Source organism: Varanus komodoensis, unplaced genomic scaffold (genome assembly GCF_004798865.1).
Source record: "Varanus komodoensis strain SLA01 unplaced genomic scaffold, ASM479886v1 scaffold1, whole genome shotgun sequence".
In the NCBI taxonomy this organism is placed as follows: domain Eukaryota; kingdom Metazoa; phylum Chordata; class Lepidosauria; order Squamata; family Varanidae; genus Varanus; species Varanus komodoensis.
The window spans coordinates 130,920,141-130,945,174 of record NW_025335268.1 but is presented as its reverse complement, the minus strand read 5'-3'; the positions used below and the strand labels follow the sequence as shown (position 1 = coordinate 130,945,174).

General features: G+C 42.3%; 1 protein-coding gene across 1 annotated transcript in view; it reads right to left on the bottom strand.

The window, feature by feature from the left end:
• The window catches only part of RASSF5 (Ras association domain family member 5), a 55,549-nt gene that overhangs the window by 6,575 nt on the left and 23,940 nt on the right, over positions 1 to 25,034 (bottom strand). Inside the window, exons 2-3 of the mRNA XM_044446296.1 lie at positions 3,399 to 3,512; positions 276 to 573 (exon numbers count right to left, since the gene is read on the bottom strand). Coding sequence (XP_044302231.1) covers positions 276 to 573; positions 3,399 to 3,512 — 412 coding nt within the window. The remainder of the gene's footprint in view (positions 1 to 275; positions 574 to 3,398; positions 3,513 to 25,034) is intronic.

Sequence of the window (25,034 nt, the reverse complement as noted above, 5' to 3'; positions counted from 1 at the left end):
GGCAACAGCTGACTGGAGTAATATCCCAGCACATCTGGAGGTCAGAGAAGGCTGCCATACACAGTAGCAGCACCAGGTTTGAAATGAAGTAGCTCTTTGAGCTATGAATAGGTTAGCTCAGGTATGAAAAATGTATGGTCTTTACAGTTGTTGCTGGATTGCAACTCCCATCAGCCCCAGCCAATGCAGCCAAAATCAGGCTAGATGGCCCTCTAAATGTTCTCTGCAGCCCAGAAACACAGTTATTTTTGCCTTAAAAGAAAACATGAACTTACCTTGACCATCTTTTTGCATCTGTTTAAAAAGTGCAAATTTCTGTGGGTTGTCAACCACCATGAATTTCTTCAGAAGTCCCTGGATCACCTCACTCACAGTGGTAGTGCTGCTGATATGCAACTGTTTGATGGCATCCAGTGGCAGATAGAATGAGGTCCTCTTCTCTGTCATGTTGGCCAGGTTGACTTCCTTGAGAGCATCATAGATAGACTGTGGCCTGATCCCTGCTGGGACGGTCACAGGCCGGCGCAGTTTCAGGTGTACTTTGATGAAACCTGTGTAAGTGCCATCCTCATTCTGGGTTTGGCAGGGAGAGGATGAAATTAAAAAGAAGGTTAAAAGACAGGGGAGTAGCGGACTGGGTGGTATTTTATTTGCTGAGTTGCTTGAAACATGGAAGCAGATTATTTCCACGAAGAATCACAGTCTAAAGAATGCAATCCCCTCACCTTTCCATATATATTATTGCTTGTTCATACAAAATATACGGCTAGAGTCAACTACAGGACCAACACACCTCTATACCTGATACTAGAAGCTAAGCAGGGTATAGTACTTGGATGCAACCCAGAGGAAATACATAGTAATTAAAAAAAGTGGGGGACAGCAGTCCTGTGCTAGAACACATATATTGATGCAGAAGGCCCAAACTTAAATCCCCCTGCATCTTCCAATGGGCCTGGAAATGCATCACAGAAGAAATTATGGCATAAGGGACAGAGTTCTTGGGAGTCCAGCAGGCCCATGTGTTAGAAAGATGGCCAGCTTTCTCCTAACAGGATAAAATACAATATAGAATACAAAATAACAAGAAAACTACTGTAAAATGCAATACACAGTTCTAAACTGAATTTACAAAACTACAATAGGTTACACAAATTAAATTGCCAGACCTCTTAAGCAGTTTAGTTTTATATTTTATGCCCCAATAAAATATAAAACCAATACCCTGTCCTGTTATAGAGGACCGTCTTAACCTGGTGCCAAAGAGATATTAGAGATGGCACTAACCTGGACGCAGTGGGGAGAGGTTTTCATAACGGGGGCCACTGCTGAAAAGACCCGTCTCCTTGCTGCCACCAATCAAGCCCTCCTCAGGGACGGCAGTAAAGGGCAGGCTACAGATCTTTACTGGAGTGTTTAAGCACTGTAGTCCCAAGCCATGTAAGGCTATATAAATAAAAACTGGCACTTAGAATCGGGCTCAGAAACATGTAGGCAGCCAATGCAAGTGGACCAAAACTAGTATTATGTGTTTGGAACTTCTGGTCCCTGTTATTAATCTGGAGGTTGCAATTTGCACAAACTGCAGCTTCAGAACAGTCTTCAGGGGAAGCCCTATGTAGACAACACTTCAGTAACCTGGTTTAGAGACTACTAGAGCATGGATTACTGAAAGCAGACTATTCCCTTTCTGGATAGGGCTGTAGCCAGGCCACTAGCCAAAGCTGGTAGAAGGCACTCTGTGCCACTGAGGCCACCAATGGCAAACTACTTCATGCAGCAACCCAAAGTTATGAACCTATTCAATCTAGAATTGGTTGAGTTCATTCCACCTAGTCAGAAGGACCACAGTATCTCAGCCTTGTCTGGATTTATGTACTTATTTTATACGTTCTTATATATCTTATAAGCATCCTACTTTTGCACATGGTAACTGCATGAGGTAACACAGTATGATTAGTTATTTAGCAAACATTGTGCAATGTTTTGGGCTCCAAGTGAATTTGAAAGGTCACTTCATGCTAAGTTCCTTTGTTAATACTATTTTCCAGCCAACTTCCCTTCTGCCCTCAATTATTCTTTTAAGATTTGTTTTTTCATTTTTAACAAAATAAAACAAAAACACAAAATACGCAGAGCCACACAGTAGCAATCCAAGATACGTTGAACCTATCTTGAGATGCCCACAACTACTTTTACAAGCCACATAATGCCCCTGACTTGCATAGACATCTATGCATAGAGAGATCTAGAGAGCCTAGAGAGCCTAATAACCTTGTAGCTGTTTGAAACCTGGTTAAGCAAGATTAGAGGCTCCTCAGTTAAAGAGCCTTCGTCAGTTCTGTTATGGTCTACTGAAGCCTTCTAGGCCTGGATGTCCTTCAAATGCACTGGGCTACCAGTCCTATCCTGTCGGCCAATGGCTATGCTGGTGGGAATGATGGGACATGCAATCAAATGCTTCTGAAGGAGACAAGGTTGGGGAAGGCTGTTCTATTGTTTAGCAGCAGGAATCCTTATAAAACTTTCTCACCATGGGGCATACATTGTACAAGGTATATCCATATTATTAAAAGGCTAAAAGATTGAACAGATTGATTGCACATCTGTGCTGCTCAAGATGTGATATATCAATTTGGTGGTGACAGTGTGATAGGGCGATATTGATCAGTTAAACACAGGAGCATCCCTGAAATAATGTACAATCCAAATGCAATCACACATATTGACCAAACTGGTGTGAAAAGAAGGCACAGACTGGAGCCTAGCTCTCAACTCTCAAAATGCAGAGGAGAAAATGAATGAATGCCGGTTCCTTATGAACATATTGATTATGAATAGATGAATTACAGACGTACAATATGACTTTCCACTTTATGCTCTGAAGAATAGAGAAGGGAAAAAAGCGGGGAGACTTGTTTTGCTTTTAAGTCTCACCATCCCACCCTTTCTACCAAATCTTAGGTGCCGTATGTGGCAGAAGAAGAGTTAGAGAGCACAAGAAGATGGCACTGAATCCAGCAAATGACCAGGAAAGTAACAGTTCTCTGAAGAGTCCAAATTTATTAAGGGTGGGTGTCTTGCAGAAAACATTTTTTCCTTCTGTCGGGGCATTTGGCAACCTGCAAAGTTAAACTCCCAGCTGTCTCATTATTTACTTTGGTTAATGATGCCATTTATGGTGAAATTCAGCCTGAAGAAATCAGAGCTTCATTTGTTCTTTGAGTTATTTGGAAAAGGGAAGATGGAGATTTATTTACTCTTGGGCTTAGACAAGACTCTACCACAACTGCTCATGAGAGAAATAGGACCAGTTTCAATATAACACTCCATGCTTGTATGACAAATGCCAACATGATAATAAAGATAAAAGGCAGCGCAGAAAATGTAGTACAAACCAGCTTCATCAGCAAACAGTTGTTGACTTTTGAATTGTAGTTCTCAATCTTCACTTTCAGTTCTTCTATGGTTGGAGCTTTAGGTTTCTCCTCTTCCACTGTTTTTGTTGCATTCTAGAAGAAAACATAAACGCCATGAGAGATGCACCTCAGGCAGCCTTTGCAATCATGGTTGCCTAACACAGAGTTTGCACACACCCTCACTCACCCAGCCACATTCCATTTCATCTCCCACTGCACATTTTGTATGTGTACACAGGCAAACACCTTAGCTATTATAATTTATGGTTGAACTCAGTTTTGGGGGGCAGGGGGACAGATTCCCGTGGTGACCTCCCCCACACCCCTGTTGTAATGATGGTGGTGGCGCACCTTGCCAGTGCCATCACAATTGCCCTCGTTTCCACTGCTGCTGCAACTATCTGGCTGCTTCCCAGGGCAGCTGGCAAGGCCTGGAGGGTGGTGCTGAAATACCCCTGTCAACTCCTTGCCTCACCATCTTACTTCTGCTGACTCTGATATTTGGGGGCAGAGCTGCCATCTTTTCGCTGGCTGTGCTGGGGCACTTAAATGCACAGCTGCCTGGCTACTCTTACAGCCCTTGCTGCAGGCTAAATTGCTTGCATCAAGGGCAGAAGGGGCAGGTACCTCCACCATCAGCACTCAGTGGCGCTCAGGGCCATGTGCTCCACGTCCCCAGTACCACAGTCTCCATTACCCCTGGCCCACCTCTGATAGACACACATTGGGGGTGAGGACAGATTATTGAGATGACGGGGTAAGTAATGCCTGTACATGGCTCACAGCTCTGCTTAGTGCTGCACCCGAGTCCCTGCCAGCCACCGGGGGTGACCAACTGGCTATGGGTGCAGCATCCCCGGGCTAAAAGAAGCAGCACTGGGCTGTTAGTGTGAACAAGCAGAATTCATTGTCTGGCCTTCTAGGGCCCTGGCATTTGTCCAATTATGCCACTTGCCAAGATGCCTAAAAAAGATGGGGAGGATATGGAAACAAGCAAGCCCAAGTACTGATTTTAAAAGTGACATCATTTGCTTATGCTGATTAGCCTAAATGAGAGCCATTCAGTGAAAGGAGGAGCCAAATGGTGATGAGTCTCTCATGCAGCAGGTGAGGGCCCCACTATTCTGTCTCTCCCTTTGCATACATATACAACCCTCCTGAGAGAGCTACTTGTGTAAGGTTTCCAATTTGCACAGTGTATTTCTACCAAGTCCACTAAGATTGAGGCAGGGTGCCAAAAAGAGAACAAATGAACAAAAAGACAGGGTAGGATGAGGAAAACCTTAAGATCTTATCAGGAAGCAGCTGCTGCAAAGGGCAGGTCACATGGTCTGGTGAAAGCATGCACAGGCAAAATGATCTAAAACAAACCAAACAAGCTAAGCGGGGTGGAACAATAGCCAAGAGAGGAGCCATCAAGACTTCGTGTAAAGCAATGAAGCAAAGCCATGTACCTTTTAAGATTAGGCATGAGCATATGGAAACAGAATGCAAACAAAGATCCCAAGATGCTGTGCATCGTGTACCTCCAGCTATGCTTACTTCATAGCTGCAGATTGTGCAAAAGAAAAAAAAATCCAGTCTGAATGCATCATTAGGCAAACTTCCTCCACCGCTGACACCCACAGGCAAACCCAGGGCCAGTTGCAACATAAAGTTTTGTGGCTTGTACAGCAGTTCCCAGAGAAGCATGCAGGTAAAACTGAAGAAGAAGAGCTGTATTTCACAAAATCTGATCAAAGATTAGGGTTGAATTGGATGAATCAGCAATTAGGAGAAAAGTGGGGTGCTAACTTCAACCCTTAAGTTGTTGACGGTCCACTGGTGGAACTGAAACCACTGGTAGAACAGTTTCCTACCCTGCTTCATACCCCCAAATTTACTCCAGGGGAGCGGGGAGGAGAATAACGCCAATCATACAACATTGGATTTAAGCCTAACATGGCACAGCTTGCCATTCCATAACACCTGTGGGAAGCTGAAATACTGTAGCTGACAGAATTCCCTCCATAGAAAGGTACAGGAACCCTAAATAAAACCCATCCATATAAAATCCATTTTCTTCATTATTGATAATTCCTTCCCCAAGCCCTAATCAAAAAGATCATCAGGTGAATGGTTGAATGACCTTGTTGCAGGGCTGGATGTTCACTGTGGTAAACCCATTTCAATTTCTCTACAAAAAGAATACCAACAGTTTGGTACTTAAATCATTTTACTTGTGTTTAAACACAATGTATTGCCATAACATGCCCACTGGAATATTACATTTGTTTTTTGTGGGTTTCTCTTCCTGTCTTTTTTATCCTCCCCCCCTCCCGCCAAATTCAAAAATATATTGGGAAAGTCTGGAAAAGAAGAGTAGGACCCTAGATATTGCATGGAAATTATTCAGGAGCTGGCATGAAGGAAAATAAAAGACCAAAATTGACACAGAGCCTAAGCAGCATTGACTTCTTCTTACGATCTGATTTTTTTCCTACATCATCTTCAACAGATTTAGTTATACTCCCCCTGTTCCAAACTATGCTTAAAGCAGCTCACAAGAACAGTAAACAAATTACCAATACATAGGTGTAACAAACACATAGTCATACACATTTCTAACTCATTTCATACCTTAAGATTTCTACCCACATAAAGAAACCTCAGTTACTCTGCTGCAACTCTTGCGTACTGTTAGAGAGCAGAGTATCCAGTGTAACACTCAAGTGTTCTGTAATGCCTAAATTACGCCAACCTGGTGTTTGAACCACTGGGTCCTTTGCTGTGATTGCATAGCTTTCCATGATGTGTAAGATATAGCTGAAAGCATTTTTGAATAAATCTTAATAAAAGCCAAAAGGTATGCTGGGAGTTGCAGCCTGCTTTGTTGCGCTGGTCCAATTGCTTTGAGATCTTGTGCATTGCAGGCCAAATGGAAGAAAGAAAGTCAAGAGATATTTATAGCCTACTCTCTGAAGGTCTTGGGAAGCTACTTGTCATGTCTCCACTGGAGAAATCCTTGGAAGAATCCTTCTCAGAGAAAGAACTCACAGAAACTGAGAGCAGCTCAGATCTTTCACGGTCAGCAGAACAGGAGGATCCTGATCCTCTGGGGGAGGTGGGTACAAATCCACACCTGTAGGGGCAGGAGCTTCTGCCTTTCTGACAGCAGCTGAGTGCTCCCCTAGCCTCTAAGAATCTCATCACTTCAAGCAGCAGGCCAGTAGTGCTCTCATGAGAAGGAATATTCACTTTTAGAGAAGGATTCCTCAGAAGGCAATAACTTCTCCTAAGTAGGGCTTCAGCTAGCAAATTCTAATATACTGCACTGAGCTCAGGGATGAAGGGAGCTCAGCAGGTTCTGGCAATAAATGTTTTCAGTGTCTGCCTAACCACTGCTAAAAGTGATACCATTCTGTCAGCTCCAGTGTCTTCTACCTTGCATCCTGGACTTGCTCTGTGATTGATGCTCCTGGGACTCCTGCCAGATTCTGCTGCTGGAGTGTGCCATTTATTTGACTGCTTAACTATATTTTGATCACCGCCTGCTACTTTGACCACTCTTGCCTTAGCCTGGTCCCTGCTGGACTGAAGCCTTTGTACTTGAACATTTCCCTGTATCATTATCGCAGTCTTTGGGCAGCTCTTTCGCTCACATTTGCTGACTACTGATCAGCTCCCTTGTCTGTGAAACATCTCAACTGATGGCATATCCATAGTTCACAGACCTGTTTTCACAGCAACATTTCAATGCAGAGAACTTGTAAGGTTTGCACTGTGTAAATAATACTCCGTAGAAGCCTCCGGAAGGAATATCTTCAGGCAAAGAGGAAGGAGTACTGATTGTAAAGAACATGAAATGGCTTGACAGAACTAGAACTGTTGTAGTTCTGACATACTGACACCAGACTATTTTAAATAAAAAAGAAAACCATAAAAACAAATGAAGGAGACAAGCAAAAGTGTTTGCTTAAAAATGCTTGCTATTACAGGGCAAATATATCTTCAGAGCTAAACAAAGAACAAAGCAAGCCAACAAGGAGGCTTTGTGCTGCATTTAATTTAAGGACAGCATTGCCAAGGCTTCTCAGGTCATACTGTGGCGGGTTTCAATGTAATGCTAAATCACAGTTTCTTGTTACAAGCACCCCCACCCCATGCTCACATACTCTCCTGTCCCCTTTCCTTTCATAGTGTGGCTACAAAGAACATTTAGATACATTTGCCTCAGTTTTTCATTAACCACAGCTTGCCATATCTTCCAAACACGGACAAACTGCAGCCAAACTTAACTCTTGTTAGTGGAAACAAGCCAACTTCAAACTATAGCGTATGATACTGGCTTGCTTTCACTAATCATCATAAAAATTAACCAGAGTTTCGGAAGAGGCATCTGGCCTTTTTGGACCCATGCATCATTAGGGAATTTGAAAAAACTACTGAGGGTACCACCTCAACATGACTTCCATGGAGGATGTGACTGGTTACAAAATGTCTGCCATAGGGACTTGGCTAATCAAAGCAAGCTAGAGAGATTTGTGTATGAAAGAGAAACAGTGATGCTAGAGGACAGGAGGAAGAAGAAAATGGGAAGGAGCCATGTTAGAGCCAATGGAAGAGTATTAGAGCAGTAGAAGCCATGTTAGAGCAGAAGCAGTGCTGGGCCTTTCATTTGATCCTGCACAATTAGTTCAACATTCTGTTCCCACAGTGGTCAATCAACTACTTGTGAGAAAATCCCAGGAAAGACATGAACATCCTCCCTCTCATGTTCTCCAGCAGCTGATATACAGGGGCATACAACCTTTGCTGTTGGAAGTAGTATGTAGCCACCGTGAGGAGCAGCCATTGACTCTTATCCTCCATTAACTTGTTTGATCTTCTTTTGAAGCCATCACCACATCTTGTGATAGCACCTTCCACAGTCGGACTATGTACAGTTCTATGAAGTCCTTCCTTTTATCTGCCCTGAGGCTCCCACCAATGGGATGACCCTGGGTTCCAGCATCCTATGCACTTTTCCACCTCCTGCTCTCCTTTTTGTATATAGTTTTCTATTGTTTTCATAACTAAGATACAGAAAGAAAAAAAGGTATAAGAAAAGAAGTAAAATAAAGCCCTTTGATCATTTTGGCCACCATTTTCTGTAGTTTTTGCAGATCTTAAAATATCCTGTTTTTGTGATGTGATTGCCAGAGTTGTGCACTCTATACAAGGGATGGGATTATAGTATATTGCTGCAAAGAACAGTGACACATTACAAGTTCATAGTGGGTCCAAGACAAATTCATTGTCCTCCCTGCAGTGTCAGTGCTTTGGAATGAGAGGCTGCTAGTGCAGAGTCTAGCAGAAGAAGTGCAGGCAGCAGAGCAACTGCAGCACGAAAAACAACAGTATCACCCACAAAATCACTAGTACATTTCTCTAGCTCGCTCCTTGCCTTCATGTTTGATAATATCATCATTTCAGAAAACAGACATTTGCCACCTCCAATACATCATTCTGCTCCACTCAAGCCAGAGCTACACAAAGCTGGAGTTAATAGGCACTCTGCTACAGTGTAGAAGAAATCAATGTGCAGAGAACTGATTGGGTCATAAAGTTAATTGGTGGAATAGAGGAATAGCATCATGACTTTGCTCTAATTAGTATATCAATTTAAAAGTGCTGTGCTACCATCAACGTGTAGTTCTACTTTAAACTTCATTTTTGTACCACAGGATGCAAGTGAAAGCTAACCTCAACATCACTAGGGTCCACATGGGACATCCATTGTGCACTCATGGTAGTTTGTGGGAGTTTTATATGATGCTGCCATCCTCCAAGGCCTTGCTCATGTTTTGCAGCAACTTTTAGATCAAGCAAGGATTTCCTAATTTCACAATGAAAGTTTATGTATTTTTGAAGTTCTGCTATTTCACACCTGTACTATGGGAGCCACCTTCTGGTCATGTGATGGAATATATAGCAAGGCAGGGAAAGAGAGCCCCCTGAGGTGTGGGGGAGGAACCTGTGTAAAGGACTTACTCTTAAACCTGCAAAGAAAATGGAAGAAGACTTAGTAAAGCAATAGGTTAGATAAGCCCTGCATATATATATTTAATTCTATTTCATTTTATTGTTGAAAACCCTAGGACATCCAGGCATATAAATATACTCACACATGTGCACATGCATATTCTCCAGACAAAGCATATAGCTATAATTATATTTGGTTTTATGCAGCACTTCCTCCAGAGATGACAAAAGTCACATGAAATGTTAGCAACCTGCATGTGTAATTCCTAAGCATCCCCTTCAATTCACATCACAAATGAAATTCAAGAATTTGCAGCCTGGATTAGAAATTGTTTCTGGAAGAAGCACAAAGAGGGACAAAAGCATTTCTCTATTCAAATTCCTTTTAAGGGAAGCCAAATAGGTGGTATTCTCATTTGGGACATTATGCAAATCCATTCATTAATGGTTAGATGCAATCGACCACACCAGTAATCAAGACTTGTCACAGGCAGAGACACCTCCAGGACACCGAAGAGAAATATAATTAAGATGTTCAGAAAATGCAGCAGAGAAACAATAAACAACTTTGGTTACACCTGTCACAGCAGTGGGGGGATATGGTGGTGGCTCATTAAATGAACAATGGGCTGATTGTCACAAGCATATGTGATACCCGATGTAAGAATGATTTGACGGAACTGCAGGTGCTAAATCATGAAGCTATTAATGCATTTGATTTTCTCATCAATTTTCAGGACAATGGGAGTTGCACAGAGTAAGTGGTTAGGTCTAACTCCAGCGCTGAGATTCACTGCAATCAATACAGTCGCAGTGAATTGCGCAAGCGTAAACCATGTTGTGCTGAATTTCAGTGCTGTAGATTAGTAGGACACAGATACTTATCCAGAGGTGGTCATGAACACAGAAAATGGAACAGCAAGGCAGGCTACATTATAGCAGTGAAGGAAGGTGACCAGATGGGGCTTTATTTTTATGGATTCTAGAATGGACTTCCTAGATAAATAAAAAACAAAAGAGGTAACAGCTCAGTAAAGATGGGGAAGTATTTTGGAGCATTCTCTAAAGAAGGGATAGAGATCAGTAACTGGAGATCTACTTCTTTTTTAACTAGAACCCTGAGATCTGCCAGAGCCAATGCAAAATAACAAAAGCAATGGCACTTACATGTAAGAATTTAAAGCCAGAAATTTGTTCTGAGAAACAAAAACTAAATAGAGCTCATAGTTACTCTGCAGACACCCCCTCCTCATCACCTCAAGCTGTTTTCATTTCAGAAGTCTCATTTAGGGATGACTGTACAGGGTGTGAGGTAGTCATTTTATCACTCCCATTGTCATATCCAGGAGCCAGAAATTCTCAGATATCTATTACAAATTGCTCAGGAGTAGATCCAAGATGTACTTTCTGCTCATCCCAGTTTTAAATGGCTGAAGAGGGTTTAGATGTATTTGGAAGTAATAAAAATTAATAATATGCCCAAGACTCAACTTTTCACATGCCCCTGCCCCCCGCCATGCTGCTTCTCTGCACATGTTGCTCATGTCACCTTGTTCATGTGGCACGAAGCTTTTGCTTTATCTTCAGTGTCCCTCTCCCCATCTCCTCCCCAGCCTCAGCCATCATTAAGTCATGTGACTTCTCTGTTTACATCGTGTTGAAAATAGAGTACTTTCCTCTCTCCTCCTCCTCATCCTCAGTGAAAACACAAGTTCATACTCTGGACACCTCTCACCATGCTTGTAACTTTCTTCACTTTAATCTTCCCAGTGTCACAGTAAAACTTTAGCACAAAGATTATTCACTTCTCTTGTTGCTTGGACTCAAGCAACAAGACTTAAACTTAAAGCTTGGACTTAAACTCCTCCCCTGGTTTCTTGAAGCTTTTCTATATGAGGTTACTAATCTATTGTTTTTACTTTTGTCACAGAACTGAGATCTGAGTTCTACTTGGGGATTTGTCTTTCTACTGCATTATTTCTAGGTAGAACTGTGCTAGGGTGGACTAACACAATCATACAAAGAGAAAACATTGTCTTTCACTTCCACAATAATATTGCATTGTTCCTTCTCTAAAAAAAATGCAGCAATGCTCTTTAAAAATGAAAATGAAACTGGAGATTCATAAACCTATCCAACGAGCCTGTAAACAAGCAGAATAAAGAAGGGCAAGCACACAGTAAATAGCTGGTGAAGAAAAGTTTTGGGTGTTAGCCTGGACAGGGATGAAGATCAGAGTGAGGTTGGCTACACTAATTAAGATGACTCAGATACAGATCCTTACATGTAAGGCTTTGCTGCTCCCCCACCCTCTCTCTTTCCTTCCCATCACACGGTCTCATATTCCAATGGCTATGGTGGCTGGGGATTATGGAAAATGTAGGCCAACATATTTGGAGGCCTGTGGATTGGGAAGAGCTGCAGCAGGTTTACCAGATCAGGTGACCAGTAGTCTGACTCAGTATAAAGTAGCACATATGTTTATATGGCTGAGACTTATACAGCAATAGCTCCTGGGTGCTTCACCTTCTACTTTAGTATTTACATTCTTTGCACAGAACTTCTTTGGGCAGGCAAATGATGCCATTCAAATCCAGCTGCAGGGCAGATGAGTTTGGGGGAGGGATCATGCCCCACAGACGTCATCTGGTCCCAGTGGAGTGTGTGTGTGGAGCAGGTGTGCCGTGAAGCTGCCTCCCACCAAGACACCCAGAGCAAGGCACGAGCAGAGGATGGAGCATGTGGCCAACTGCTCGCTCTTCCATTCTTCACATCGAGTTCCATATACTTGCCCAGCCATAGCAAGGCATGTGTCTAGTCCTCCCAAATGAAAATATCTGTTAGCCCAGATATTAAAAAAAACCAGGTAACTAGCAGCTGTCATCAAGCCCCCTCCCATGAAATGTGCAGCTATCCATACTGACCAAGAAACTCCAATCTAGAGTTAATCTCTTCTATCCAAACTATCTTCCATCTTGGTTATTGTCCTACAGTCCCATCTCCCCCATCCAGTGACTTAATGTAACCCTTTCAGGCATCTTGGTGTGCTTTGTCCTAGCAACTGATCACAAGGGAAAACATGAAGCTGGTTTCTATGGAAATCAGGAGCTGATTATAAAAAAGTAAATTCTTATCTTCACTAGTTTCAAAGGCAGGAGTCAAACAAATCAACAACTGTTGAATAATGAACCTCAGCTCCAGTGTTTTTAAAGAAATCCATTTAAAGCATCAATGTAAGCATTTCTGTTAGCCACTCTTTAACACTTCCCTAGGTTAGAGACAGAGAGAGATGCTTGAGAAAGGGGCAGGAGAATCAAATAAAAGGAAAACATATCTGGGGACAGTTTCCAGTGCTGAAAAACACCCACTTACAGTTTTGCTAATTTATAATCAGACCTGCTTGAAGAAAATGTGCTCCAAACGGTAAACATTCCGCCTTCCCAGTATTACCATCGGACTCATAGTTTATTTCTGTCTTGTTATACTTACATTATTGGATGCAATAAAATACTCAGCACTGATTGACCGCGTGTGGAGAGGAGGACACCGAACAAGCAAGGTAATGATGTTATCCCAAATCTCTCAGTTAAGCCTGATGGATAACATTGCTGCTGCTAGATGCTGTTTCTACCCAATAGCCACATGTGATTGTATACCAAATCAAGTCCAGAAGACTTACTGCATAAGATGAATTTGCTCTATGAGCTGTGGAAATCTATCTTCAACACAGGCAAGGCAAATGGGTGGCAATTTGTCTCCACCTCCCACAAAGTTGAGAGAGAGTCCTTCTGTCCCTTGCTCTGAAAATGGCAAGATGATATTTTCCCTTTCAAGGTGACATTTTATAACAACAAACGATGCAGCACTTTAATCAGACTGGTCATAGTGGTGATGTAGTGGTATTCTTTAGAAGTGCAGGCACTCCTTATGACAGGCACCACAGCCACCCCTTCAAGAAGAGGCTGAAAATCCAGTTCGCAGTGTAGTGATTAATACAAACAAACCAGTTCTAGAAATTTGCATCTCCCCTAGAAAGAGCAATTTTGCAGGGCTAATGAATCTTATCTACCCATTCAGGACAAAACCACTACAAAATACTCTGTATAACAACACAGAAAGTTCAGAACTATATATTATGGTGAGAAAATCTGTTCACCATTCAGCAGATGGCTACACTCAGAAGGAAAAGGGAAAGTCTGAAGGTGATAAAAGATGTCATCAGCATCCCAGCTAATCAAAAAGTCCCAGAACAGTATCCCTAAGAGCTCCTGCTTCATTACACCACTGATTTCTCCCTCTGGAAGAATACATATTCCTTCATAAGACAGTGTTGAGTTCTGTCATGCAGAGAGACTCCTATATAAAGGTGGGTCTTGCAGGTGCTTGGACCTCGTAGCTGTGTGGGAACTGCCTTTCCACAGTTATGCAACCAGATGGACATGGCCATGGACATGTTGGGTCAATCCTCTGGAACTGGCACTTGAAGAAACCAGTCAAAGAACTAACATAACCACAATTGGCATGTAATTGTGTGTGGACATCATTATCACATCTTCTCTCTGTCTCCCCACTCCATCCCTGCCCCTTCAGCCCTCCTGAACATGATGCAATCAAAATGATTGGGTCTACAGCTCCCAATCAGTTTCAGTCAGAACTGCCAATGATCAGGGCACCTAAAGATCTATTCATAGCTAGCTACTCATTACTGCCATGTCTGCCAATAATAAGAGCATTTTACAATCATAAAAACCTTTTACAGTCTAAATGATGAAGCTGCATCTTAAATATTTCTCACACAAGTGCTCCATGGGAAAAAAAAATCAGGGGACAAAGTACTGCATGTTATGTCAATTGATGCTCCCCAGTGTTCAGGTATTAAACAAAGCAATGCTATTTTTAAAGGAGGAGGAGAAAGAAGTTTGCAGAGAATCCACCTTTCCTTTGCTAGCAGTCTAAAGGTAAAGTCCTTCATAAACCAATCCCAAATGAACCTTTATGGTAGAAAGAGCTTGTGCCTCCTACACATCAATTGTCAAGTGTCTTGTATATTCTAGGTTACATCCAAAACTACAGCTTCTGCAATAAAGACACACACTCCCAGAGCTTTGAATACTGTGGCCTTCAAACATAATAAAAACAGGATGAGGCTAGTGCGTTTTACATGAGCTTCAGTCCCTCTATGCATTCACTTCTTCAGACAAAGAGGATTTTGGTGAACACAGTCACATTAGCAGGGGATTTCCTTGGCCAGAAGAGTCAGCATAACTGGATGCAATAGCTGACATTGGGCTTCAACACCGAAACCATTCCATGGTTCATGTCAGCGCTGCAATAACGAACCAGATAATTAGGTACAAGTAGGCTGCTCTCATACAGCCTAGCAATTCTAACTTGACTGGAGGAAGAATAATTCTCCTTTTTCAAAAACGCAGTACTCTCAAACGGAATGGTGCACCACCTTCAGCCCTTGCCCCTACATGGTATAAAATCCTTTAAAGAAGTGGACAGAAGGTCAGCTATGGTCCAGTGCTGGATCACTGTCCTATTTCTTGTGGACAAAATAGCACATAACACCAGCTAGTTCCTGGGATTCTTGCAAGGAATGCTGGACTAGGAGGATCTTGTTATTTTAATTGATTATTCATTTCATTTATATCCCACCCCCAAAGTCAAACCTCCCTGGACAGTTCACAACAAAATGTTATGATGATCCTTCACAATAGTTCTTGCATTTTCAAGCAGGAATTCATAGGAAAAACTGGTACGTAAAACTAGTAAAACTCAAATGTAAGCCCATTTAATCGTATGGAAAGATCAAGTATTTAGAATTAGGGGGAAAAGAAACTAAGGCAGTAACTTGTCATATATTTCTGGGCCATTTCTCTACCCAAACAAAAGAACTTGGTTTTTGTGTAGCCAATATAGCTGAGAAAATACCATCTGATTAATTATAGGCTTATAATTTGCACAGAGAGTATGCCCTTTATTGGGTATAGAACTAACTAAATTACGGCCTCATAATACATTTGAAGGAATTTAACTAACAGTTTCTTTATAAACCTGTTGAAGCTAATAAATCATCAAGTTCTTTATACCAATCAAATGGGTAACTCTCATTTATGTGTTTTTAATAATCCGTTCAATTGTGGGGTTTTTAGTTTTGATTTAACTTCTGGAAAGGGAACCCTGTTAGTCTGTAGCAGCAAAACCAACAAAAAGACTTGTCCCACCTTAAAGACTAACAGATTTATTATACCATGAACAACTCTAGGCCATGAAAGCTTATGCCACAATAAATCTGTTGGTCTTTAAGGTGCCACAAACTTTTATTTTTATATTGAGGAGGGAGTTGAAGTCAATGATGCATGACTCATGTTCATGCACCCTTGTTATAAACCAGCCAGAGAGCTTTGGCGACTGGGTGATATAGAAATGAAAATGATGATGACAGGCAAAGAGAGGACTTGACATTTTGAAAAAGGACGTGCATTTTAACCTCCTCAGCTCCATCTTAGTGGAAGATTTCCCAGCATTTTACAGACAGATAACTGGGGCAAAAGAAGACGTGTACTGCCCAAGTGTCACACGGGAATGCAGCACGTCAACTGTGCATGGGACCACCACCACCTGGGAAGCTTATCCAGCGCTGCACAGCTCTCTAGGCTTGCTCAAACATTCTGCAGACATTGTATTAAAGGTGCAGCAAGCTGCAATGCCTTGTTTCTGTTTTGCTCTAGAGTAAGTACAGAAAGCCTGGTGTAGAATGGGACTCTAGCATGCAGGGCAGGGGAGCATTCATCCTTTCCCTCCACACTGTGGTCCCTTTCTAGATTGCCCCCCGTCCTCGATCGCAGACAGTGACCAGTTACAGTCGGTGGATCACTGTTTGGCCATATAAACTGTAGATGTACAAGGGATCCAGATTGGGGTCTGCATATGGTGGCGGGGGGGGGGGGGGGGCTGACGGCAAAGAATTAAAGGCTCCATAACCCCCACACTTGGTTCTCAGTTCTGATCAGATTCTTGCACTTATTTCAGAGTGAAACAGGAAAAAATAGATACAGCTGCTTCCCATGTCTTTAAACTAGTATTTGTTTTGGGTCTACGCAAGCATAGAGGAAAAGGGATGCCAGCACCCCATTATCAACCATGAGCTTTACAGAATCATCATAAAGGATGATAGGTTTGCATATAACTGCCTGAGGCAAATGGAAGCATATGGATAGCAGCATGGAGATAAGGCAGCAAATTAAATCAAGGCACTATGTATCTGAATGTCAGTGCCTTTTAAATCTACCTCCTCTTCACCTTCACTAAAATGTCAGCCGTAAAAGAACCAGCCTATTCAGTGCTCCACAAAACCTGCTGTTGGGTCCTGCAAGTGAGCATTTTTTAAAAAAAATCAAGCTGTGTTAGACTAAGCCCATAAAATTGCAAATAAATTAAAAATTTGTTGTTGTCCCTAAATTAATAATTCCTTTTGCAGTAGGTGGAAGTATTGAACCGTGATATAACAAATGTTGCTTTTTAGAAACTTTGCTCAGAAAAGCAAAATCTGATGCAAGAATAGTTTTGTTTTGGTTTTTTTTAAAGAAAGGACACTGTCACTTTATTAAAGACCATTCCAGTCCTGGAGCTCACACAACTAACTGTAGATAATACAGAAATGCTGCAGGCTAAAGACGATATTTCTTTCAAATTAGGCAGCAGAAAGAACCAATTTGAAACCATGATTGCACATCTCAGCTTTCATGAGTGAAAGGTAAATCTTCGTCTTTAAGATAGACTATAAATAGTTCAGACACCTTAGCAATCAAATTGTTATTAGAATCAAAGAAAAAGAAAAGCAAAATGCACATGCAAATATATTTCACTAGGCCAACTTCTACTGCTTAAGAGGTGTGTGTTTGTGTGTGTGTGTGTGTGATTTATACTGAATCCTCTATGAGGCATATTCAGATAAGATATTGACTGTGTACATCAACCTTCCCCAAGCTGGTGAGATCCAGATATGATAGACTAAAGCACCCATCAACCGCATCCACCACAGCCATCCACCTGAGGATTATGAGAAATGCATTCCAACACAACTGAAGGACACCAGCTTGGGGACAGGTGGTTTGCACAAAATGATAAATATAACTCACACAAACATTTAGCTTAAATTATGCATTTTTATGTGTAACTGCTAGTTGTGCCTTTGCAATTTATGGGACAAGGCAAAGTATTATGACCCAACACTTGATGTCCTGTTCCATGGCCACTGGAAAATCCTCTCAGTTTCTGGAACTTTCCTTGCATGATCCACATGCTATTCAAACGTAGGACCTTTAAGTTGCCCAACAAACATCTGAAATTGCTGAGTTGTGCACCCAATTGCAATGGTTATAGTGCATTGTAGAATGCACACAGCATCAGATATTGCACCGTGTTTGTTTTGTTTTGCTTTTTTTAAGAATCAGCAAGCTATCAAGTAGTAATGATGGTGGCTGTGAGACTAATCTTCTAAGCACGCTCTGCCATAAAGGTAAATCCCTCTGTTGCTCTCTCCTCTCAAAACAGCTGGCTTCTTCTCCCCAATGCACCAGTCCAAGAAAACACTATCACTTTGTTTCCAGTAAATAATCCTACAGCATCTACCAGGAGAGATGCAGTTGGGGGACATCTGTCCATGACATTAATAAGCAGAGATGAGGCAGATGCTAATTACTGCATATTTTGGAGGCACAAAAGTCCATAGCTCCTGGGTTTCCAAGTGAGAAAAAGATCTGGAACTGAATCTTTATCATTTCAAGTGTCACTTGGCTCCTCAGAAAAGGAGGTTTTTTAAGTATGCACAATGTGAAAGTGACAGTCCTGTTGTCGTATTTTCCTCTCCCTGAAAACACATAGGATTGCTTATCCTATATTTGTGACCTCTCTGCATGGGCTGGATTCCTCCACCTTAAGCTCACATCATTAACTGCAGTTAGCAGAGAAGGAGAAAACACACAATGAATGACTTTGCACAACACAACAACCCCTCATGGATTGCTACCCATAAAGTTTTTTCATCTCATGCAGACCTGGAGGGTTTCTCATAGGGTAAATTTTTTGTAGAAAGCATGCCCCCTTGACACTCATGAGTTGGAAATGAAAGAGGCAGCTGTTCTTGGTGTGCTTTGCAGAGCCAGGGTGAGGATGATGATAGTGAGTTCTGGGGAAAGAGTTCTGGGCACAGGTGGTGGAGGAGGAAGAGACTATCTCAAGGTCACGGTCTTCCGGTATTCAGGCAAACTCCAGGAACTGGCAGGGGTTGGATGTGTGACCCGGGGGGGGGGCATGGGAGAGGAGCCAGAAGAGCCTGGCCGATCCTTGACCCCATGATACAGTGACAGGAGATAAGGGCAAGCCAACTAGAGAGGCCACATAGATCCAGAAGGCTCATGGAAGCTCTAAGGATTCTTTTGCCCAGGAAGGGTTGCTATGTCATCTGAGCCCAGCTGACTGACCCAATCCTGGATACAGGAAACGAAGCAGCAACCCACTTTGCAAGAGTAGCAAAACACCCTCACTACTCTTACCAAGTGTATCCTGGCACCCAAGCAGCTGGCACTGACTTCTCCCCTCTCCACTGTGACTGAAAGTAGTTTTGGGATCACTGCAACTTTTTTGCACTTTACAAGTCTTTTTCCTTGGAGATCCCAAAAGCTGGCTATCAAGCCAATTGTCATGAATTCCATTTGGCAGTTCATTCAGCTATTGGCAGTTCATTCAAAGCGATTTAGTGGCATCTTGAAGGAGTTGCCTGTAATTAACAAACCACTTTTTAAAAATTCCCAATTTTCTGCAAATATTTGCATTTAAAAAAAAAACTTGCACAGCAGTTGTATGGATATAGGAATAGGGAAACCTGGGGGAACTATGTGCAAGGAAGTGTCTGCTAGCAAAGTCCAACAGGTACCAGGACATGGCCCCACAAAGACTGCAGGCTGAGTTTACTCTCCCCTTTGGAGACATCTGACAACTGTCAGAAGACAAGCAGTGAAAAGTAACCAAAGGGACAGGTGAGGTATGAAGGCACGAGAATGTGAGTAATTAAAAAAAATGCAAATATTTCTGAAATTAGGAAGAATATTTGGCAACCAGCAACTTTTCCAAGTCCCACTGAAGCACTCTGAATGGACTGTCCATAGCTGTCAAAGTACTGATCATGAAAGTCTGCTGGACAGCCAGTTTTCCTGATCTCCAGAAAAAAGGAAAGAAAGAAGAGTGTAAAGTATATAATAGCTGTGAGAAGCCTGCCATGGCTTGTGGCTGAGGTAAGGAGGGAGAAGCCAATTTGGCCCTCTGGCAGTGTTCCCTGCAGGAAGACCAATGTGGGATGAGTCGCCCAGCAATCCACAGTGGGCCCAATGACCTGTGAGACATACATACCTGAACTGTTTACATAAAAACCAGCCCACCATAGCTGACTCCTTGTGTGAGTCAGCACAATGATGGAATGTGTCCAATGATATGGTCCAGCATAATCAACCAGTTTGCTGAAGCATGGGTTGCCTTCATTTTATTATTATTATTAATAATAATATAGCATTATTATGTGTGAACCCAAAACTATAAAGAACCCATACTTTGTTGTTGGGTTGTGAACTGTAAGCTGTTTAAACCATGGGATGATGTTACATATGAACATGGGTCATTCATGGGTTGTTTCACCAGGCTACAGGGGCAGTTGTCAAGAGCAGTAACAAAAGAACTCCGGCTCTTCGCATGCTTATTTGAAGGGCTGTCAGAGGACAATCCTTTATTTGAAGGCATCCACTGTTTGAAGGACTCCCCAGTCAAACTCCAGTTTCAGAATAAAGCACCGTAAGAACAGAGAGCAAGAGCCTTTCAGTTTTCCACCAGCAATTAGCACTGGGGCAGCAGACTGAGCAGGCACACAGCACCTGCTCAATCTTCCTCACTAAAGTTGTAAGCCGCCCCGAGGTTTCGGCAAGGGGCGGCATAGAAATGTTATAATAATAATAATAATAATAATAATAATAATAATAATAATAATAATAATGTGAGATGTGATGCATGTTATTGGCCACAAGGTAGGCATGGCTAGACCCCTGCTTTGGGCCAACATCCCCAGCACAGGCTCTCCAGACTTGCCTCTCCTCAACACCACTGCAGTGTGCTTGTTCACTTGCCTCTTGCTGTGGCCCAGTCAGGAGGAGGAGGAGGAGGAGGAGGAGCGGCAGTGGCAGCAGATGCTGCTGTCTACTTAGCCACTGGATGCAAACAAGCAAGAGGTACCAGTGATTAAAAAAAAGAGCAACAGCAGTGGTGGCAGTGAAGAAGCAAAGGGATGCATTGAGAGCCAAGAGCCCTTGCCCAAGAGCCCTCAAAACCTGGAGAAGCACTAGCACCACTGCTGTATTTTTAAATTTACATCCAAACCTATAAAACAGCAAATGCAAGTCTATATATCCCTTTCTTTTCTTCTTTTCTGGTATATCTTCTTTTGCGGGCACACATGTTGTCCCCAGCCTGTAGATGCTCAGAAAATTGCACCTTACCTTCTTTCTCTAGGGAAAAAGGAGTTTTGACAACTTTGACAACTAGCTGTCAAAACTCTGGGTCTCAGATTAAAATTTAATCAAAATTAAGAAGGGAATTTTGAATGGAAAACTGGGTTTTGAGGCTGGGAGATACTTTTCTAGCGATGGCTGTGATATTTCTCTGTGCCTGTACTGAGGGGGCGGAAGTTGCAGACAGGATGTAGATGCATATTACGAGGAAAGCGGTCAATGGAACAAATGTGCACCCATCAAGTGCCCTATAACGATACTCCATAGGAAGAAGCTTGGTAATGAAAACATGCAAACTTAGTCACCTCAGTGCTGATAATGTTGGTAGGTAGATATGAAAGATGCTGGGCGTGTGTTTCATGAGTCATGTCTGTTGAAATAAATGATTAGTTGACCTTAATACAAACTGAGATTGCGGTCTCCTGTTCTGAAACTGCTTTATGGAATGAATCAGTAGTGCAGCATTCCCTTTCCTTGAGCTAGAGCATAACCGTAATCTTATTGCTGGAGGAGCAACTTCAGATATTGCTTTTGGTTGCTTTGCTTCTGAAGCAGTTTCTAACTTTGAAGTTTACAAAGTATTTTGAAAGAAGCATATACAGTTTCTCCAGTCTGTCAGTCAGTCTCTCTCTGTGTGTCTCTCTCGCTCTCTCTTTCTTGTTAATTTTCTGTTCAGGATTAAAATGCCAACATAAACAAAAAAAAATCCTCCATGTTGAATCATTATACATAAACACATGCATTAAATCTTCCAAATATTCAAATATCACAGTAAGTCAAAAGTGTGTGCCATTTCACTCATTTGGTTTTTCCACTGTCACATAAATATTGGAGTGTTTTAAACAAAATGTGCTATGTTTGTCTTTATTCCCTTATATAAGCATAGTTCAAATAGCTACCTTCAGTACCAGAGACGGTACGTCCTGTTTGTGAACATAATGCTAGCCTAGATGGGGTTTAGTCTGATTTAGTGCTCTTTTTATGCTCTTTGTAACTGAGTTACAAATGGCCTATGTACATAGGTGCTGTTTTGTCTTCATTTCCTTTCGTTACCCATGCAAAAAAAAAAAAAAAAGGCACAGGCTGAAGCTGAAAAGGTTTCTACCACCCTACAATAAGGGAACAGTGATAGAACCACTTTTGCATATAATGTACAGATTTATTTTCTCCTTGCTTCAAAAGCCTGTAAAACTTGTTTAACTAAAGGCAATACTAAAGAGACATTTGCTCAGTGATTTGCCTCTTATCTTCTCCAAATAGTGCAACTATGATAAGACCTCACCCTCTCCCTTAAACTTTCTGACAGACATAGAAGGTGTCAGGGAGAGACAGATTTCTGGTAGATATGGGGCCATCTACTTAAAGGAGCCCACATGGTCATCCCCCAAAAAAAGGCCAAAGTTGACATTTGAAAAGGGGAGCAATATCATAATGATAAGCTCCCTCTAACAACCCTTAGCATATGTGTAGATCACCATGGTATGTATGCCTGTGCGAACGCCTTTATGAGTATGCACACATTCGAAAGAACACACATATACAGTATGAGGTGTCAACTATACTGGTGCCGCCATCTCCATGCATTTATTTTACCTTTGTAAATCCATGAAAAGGGACTACATATTCCTAAATATAAGAAGCTCTTGCACAATCTTCTTAACCTGCAGCACAACATAAAACAGCAAGAATTCATTTGTATTCTAGCCAGCACTACAGCAGGTTATATGTAAAAACTGGAAGGCACGGAGTGGGGGTAGTAACAAGAAGTAAAGCTGTTACCTTGAAACAAAGTGGGTTCACGCAGATTGTAAACAGTAGGCTTGGATATACCACATTATTTTTCAACTGAACAAATATGAGTTTTAGCAGTCCTGGCGTTTTTCTCTAGGGGGTCATTTAACAAGTCAACTTGCATGTGGTGTGGAATTAATTTGTTCGTATTACACCTCTGCGTTAGTGACAGATGGTTCAACTGTTCCATTGCTAGCAAACAATTTAAAAGAAAACACAAAAATCGACCTGTTTTAGAAACTGATCTGTCACCCAACAAGGACACCACTGTAATTTTGAGTTAGGTTATTCAGGGGCTGCCAACCAAGTGCTCACTATTGTGCAAGCAGTACACAATAGAAGGAACAGGCAGACATGAAAAACCTCATGTTTTATAGTGCACTACTTCAATGGTACTTAGTAAGCATGTCACCCGGCTCTATGCGGAGAGACTGATTTTACTCACTGACATACCTTATTTTGTTCTTTTTATGGAAAACAAGAGTTCTTATTTTCCTGTGCCAACAGTTGATGGGCAGGCTACATTTTTGTATTTATTTCCTCCGCTACCCCTTTGTTTAAGGACTTGGGTCACTGTGGTGCATTCAGAACTGAGGGCATTTTTTTCTTTTTCTTTAGCATCTGTAGATTTAATCACATGTACTCCTTTTAGTAGATAAAGGGAGTGAGATTACCTAGCCAGTGCTTGTTAACAGATTTTTTTCATCCTCTCCCTTTAAAAACAGGAAGTGTGGCAATATTTTTAAGGGTAAGCTTCTGCTTTTAATACAGCCACAATATATAACAGAAAGCTTGTCCATGGATCCTTGAATGAGAAACTGGAGAAAGCTGCTAAAATCGGTGCCTTCTGTTGTAACCATTTCCAGAGGGACAGACTCTAGCAATTACTCTACAGTAAATGAAACACAGTCTTGTGTCAGCTTAGACTAACACATTTCTTATGGCCTAAGTGTTTGTGAATTCCATAGGATGACACCGATGACATGGATTCTGGTCCACAAAAGCTTACAGTGCCACAAATGTCTTTTTTATTTTACTATTTTTAAAGAGGAGTTATAATTGATTGTTTTGTCACACACTGATCAAACTGGTCTTGTTCCACATAAGGTATAACAGACTGAATTTTACAATGCAAAATGCATTACAGTTTTTTTTTTTTTTTTTAATGGGCAGGATCCTCATTTATACACGCCATCCTACAATCCTTCTTTATATTTGGTTAGACCATTCCATTATTTCTACAGCCCATGTATTACTGATGGAGTTGTTTAATCCCTTTATCTACACCGGCCTTTATTACTACAGGGACACACTGGCTATGTTCACACACAGCTTGTCATTAGGCATGACTACTGGAAGCAGGATGAAATGTGGCACATTTGGTTACCATGAATTACTAAGGAAAATCAACAGTTTCCACATTTCGGCATTGCTTCTCATTACATGTGTAGCCAGCTGCAGTGTTACTCAGTTAGGCAGCAAGAGTTGCAGTGAGCGCTGCTGCTCCAGCCGCCATTTTCCGGAACCCCATTCACTAGCTACAGCTGAGTTGCCAGCAGACAGGCCCCGGATTAGCTGCTCTAGCATGCCGTGCCCTCTCTTCCAGTGCACACTCCCTAATGCCCAGTTGCCACTCCGCCACCATGACCACTACCTGGCCGATCACCCATCTCGCACACTGCCCGGCCAATCAACCGACTACCTCCTGCGCCTCCTGGCTGAATCCAAAAAGGCCCCCTTGTGCACCACCGCTGTGCTATGCCTTGCTAGTGCCTGACCCTAGCGTGAACGCTGATGCACTGTCCCCATATCCCATACCTCCCTCAGGACATGGGGATCTCATGAGAGGAAGGGAGAGGTCTCCATCCCACAGACTTCGCGCAAGAGGTGGGCACTTGCGACGTGAGAGTGCGCACTGCTACACAAGGTGGACATCTTGGCAAGCACCCAGGCAGGGGATGAGATGGGAAACTGGCCAGCTGGTACTCATGGTGATAGCAGGGGGCCAGGCACTGGGGAGGCACACCAGGAGCAAGGACAGGGAGCACCTCCAGTGGCAGGCACTGCGGGGGCAACCAGGCATGGTGCCCCTGCCTGGTTGTTGCTCTGCTGTGCTACTCTATTGAGTAGACTTGGGCTCTGTGGAGCCCCTATTACCCCAATAGGTAAACAGGGATATTGCCAACAAAGAACAAAGCAGCAGCTGGCTGTGAACGCATGGAGGGGAGTGTGCATGGCCATAGGGGAGAGGCAGGTGGTG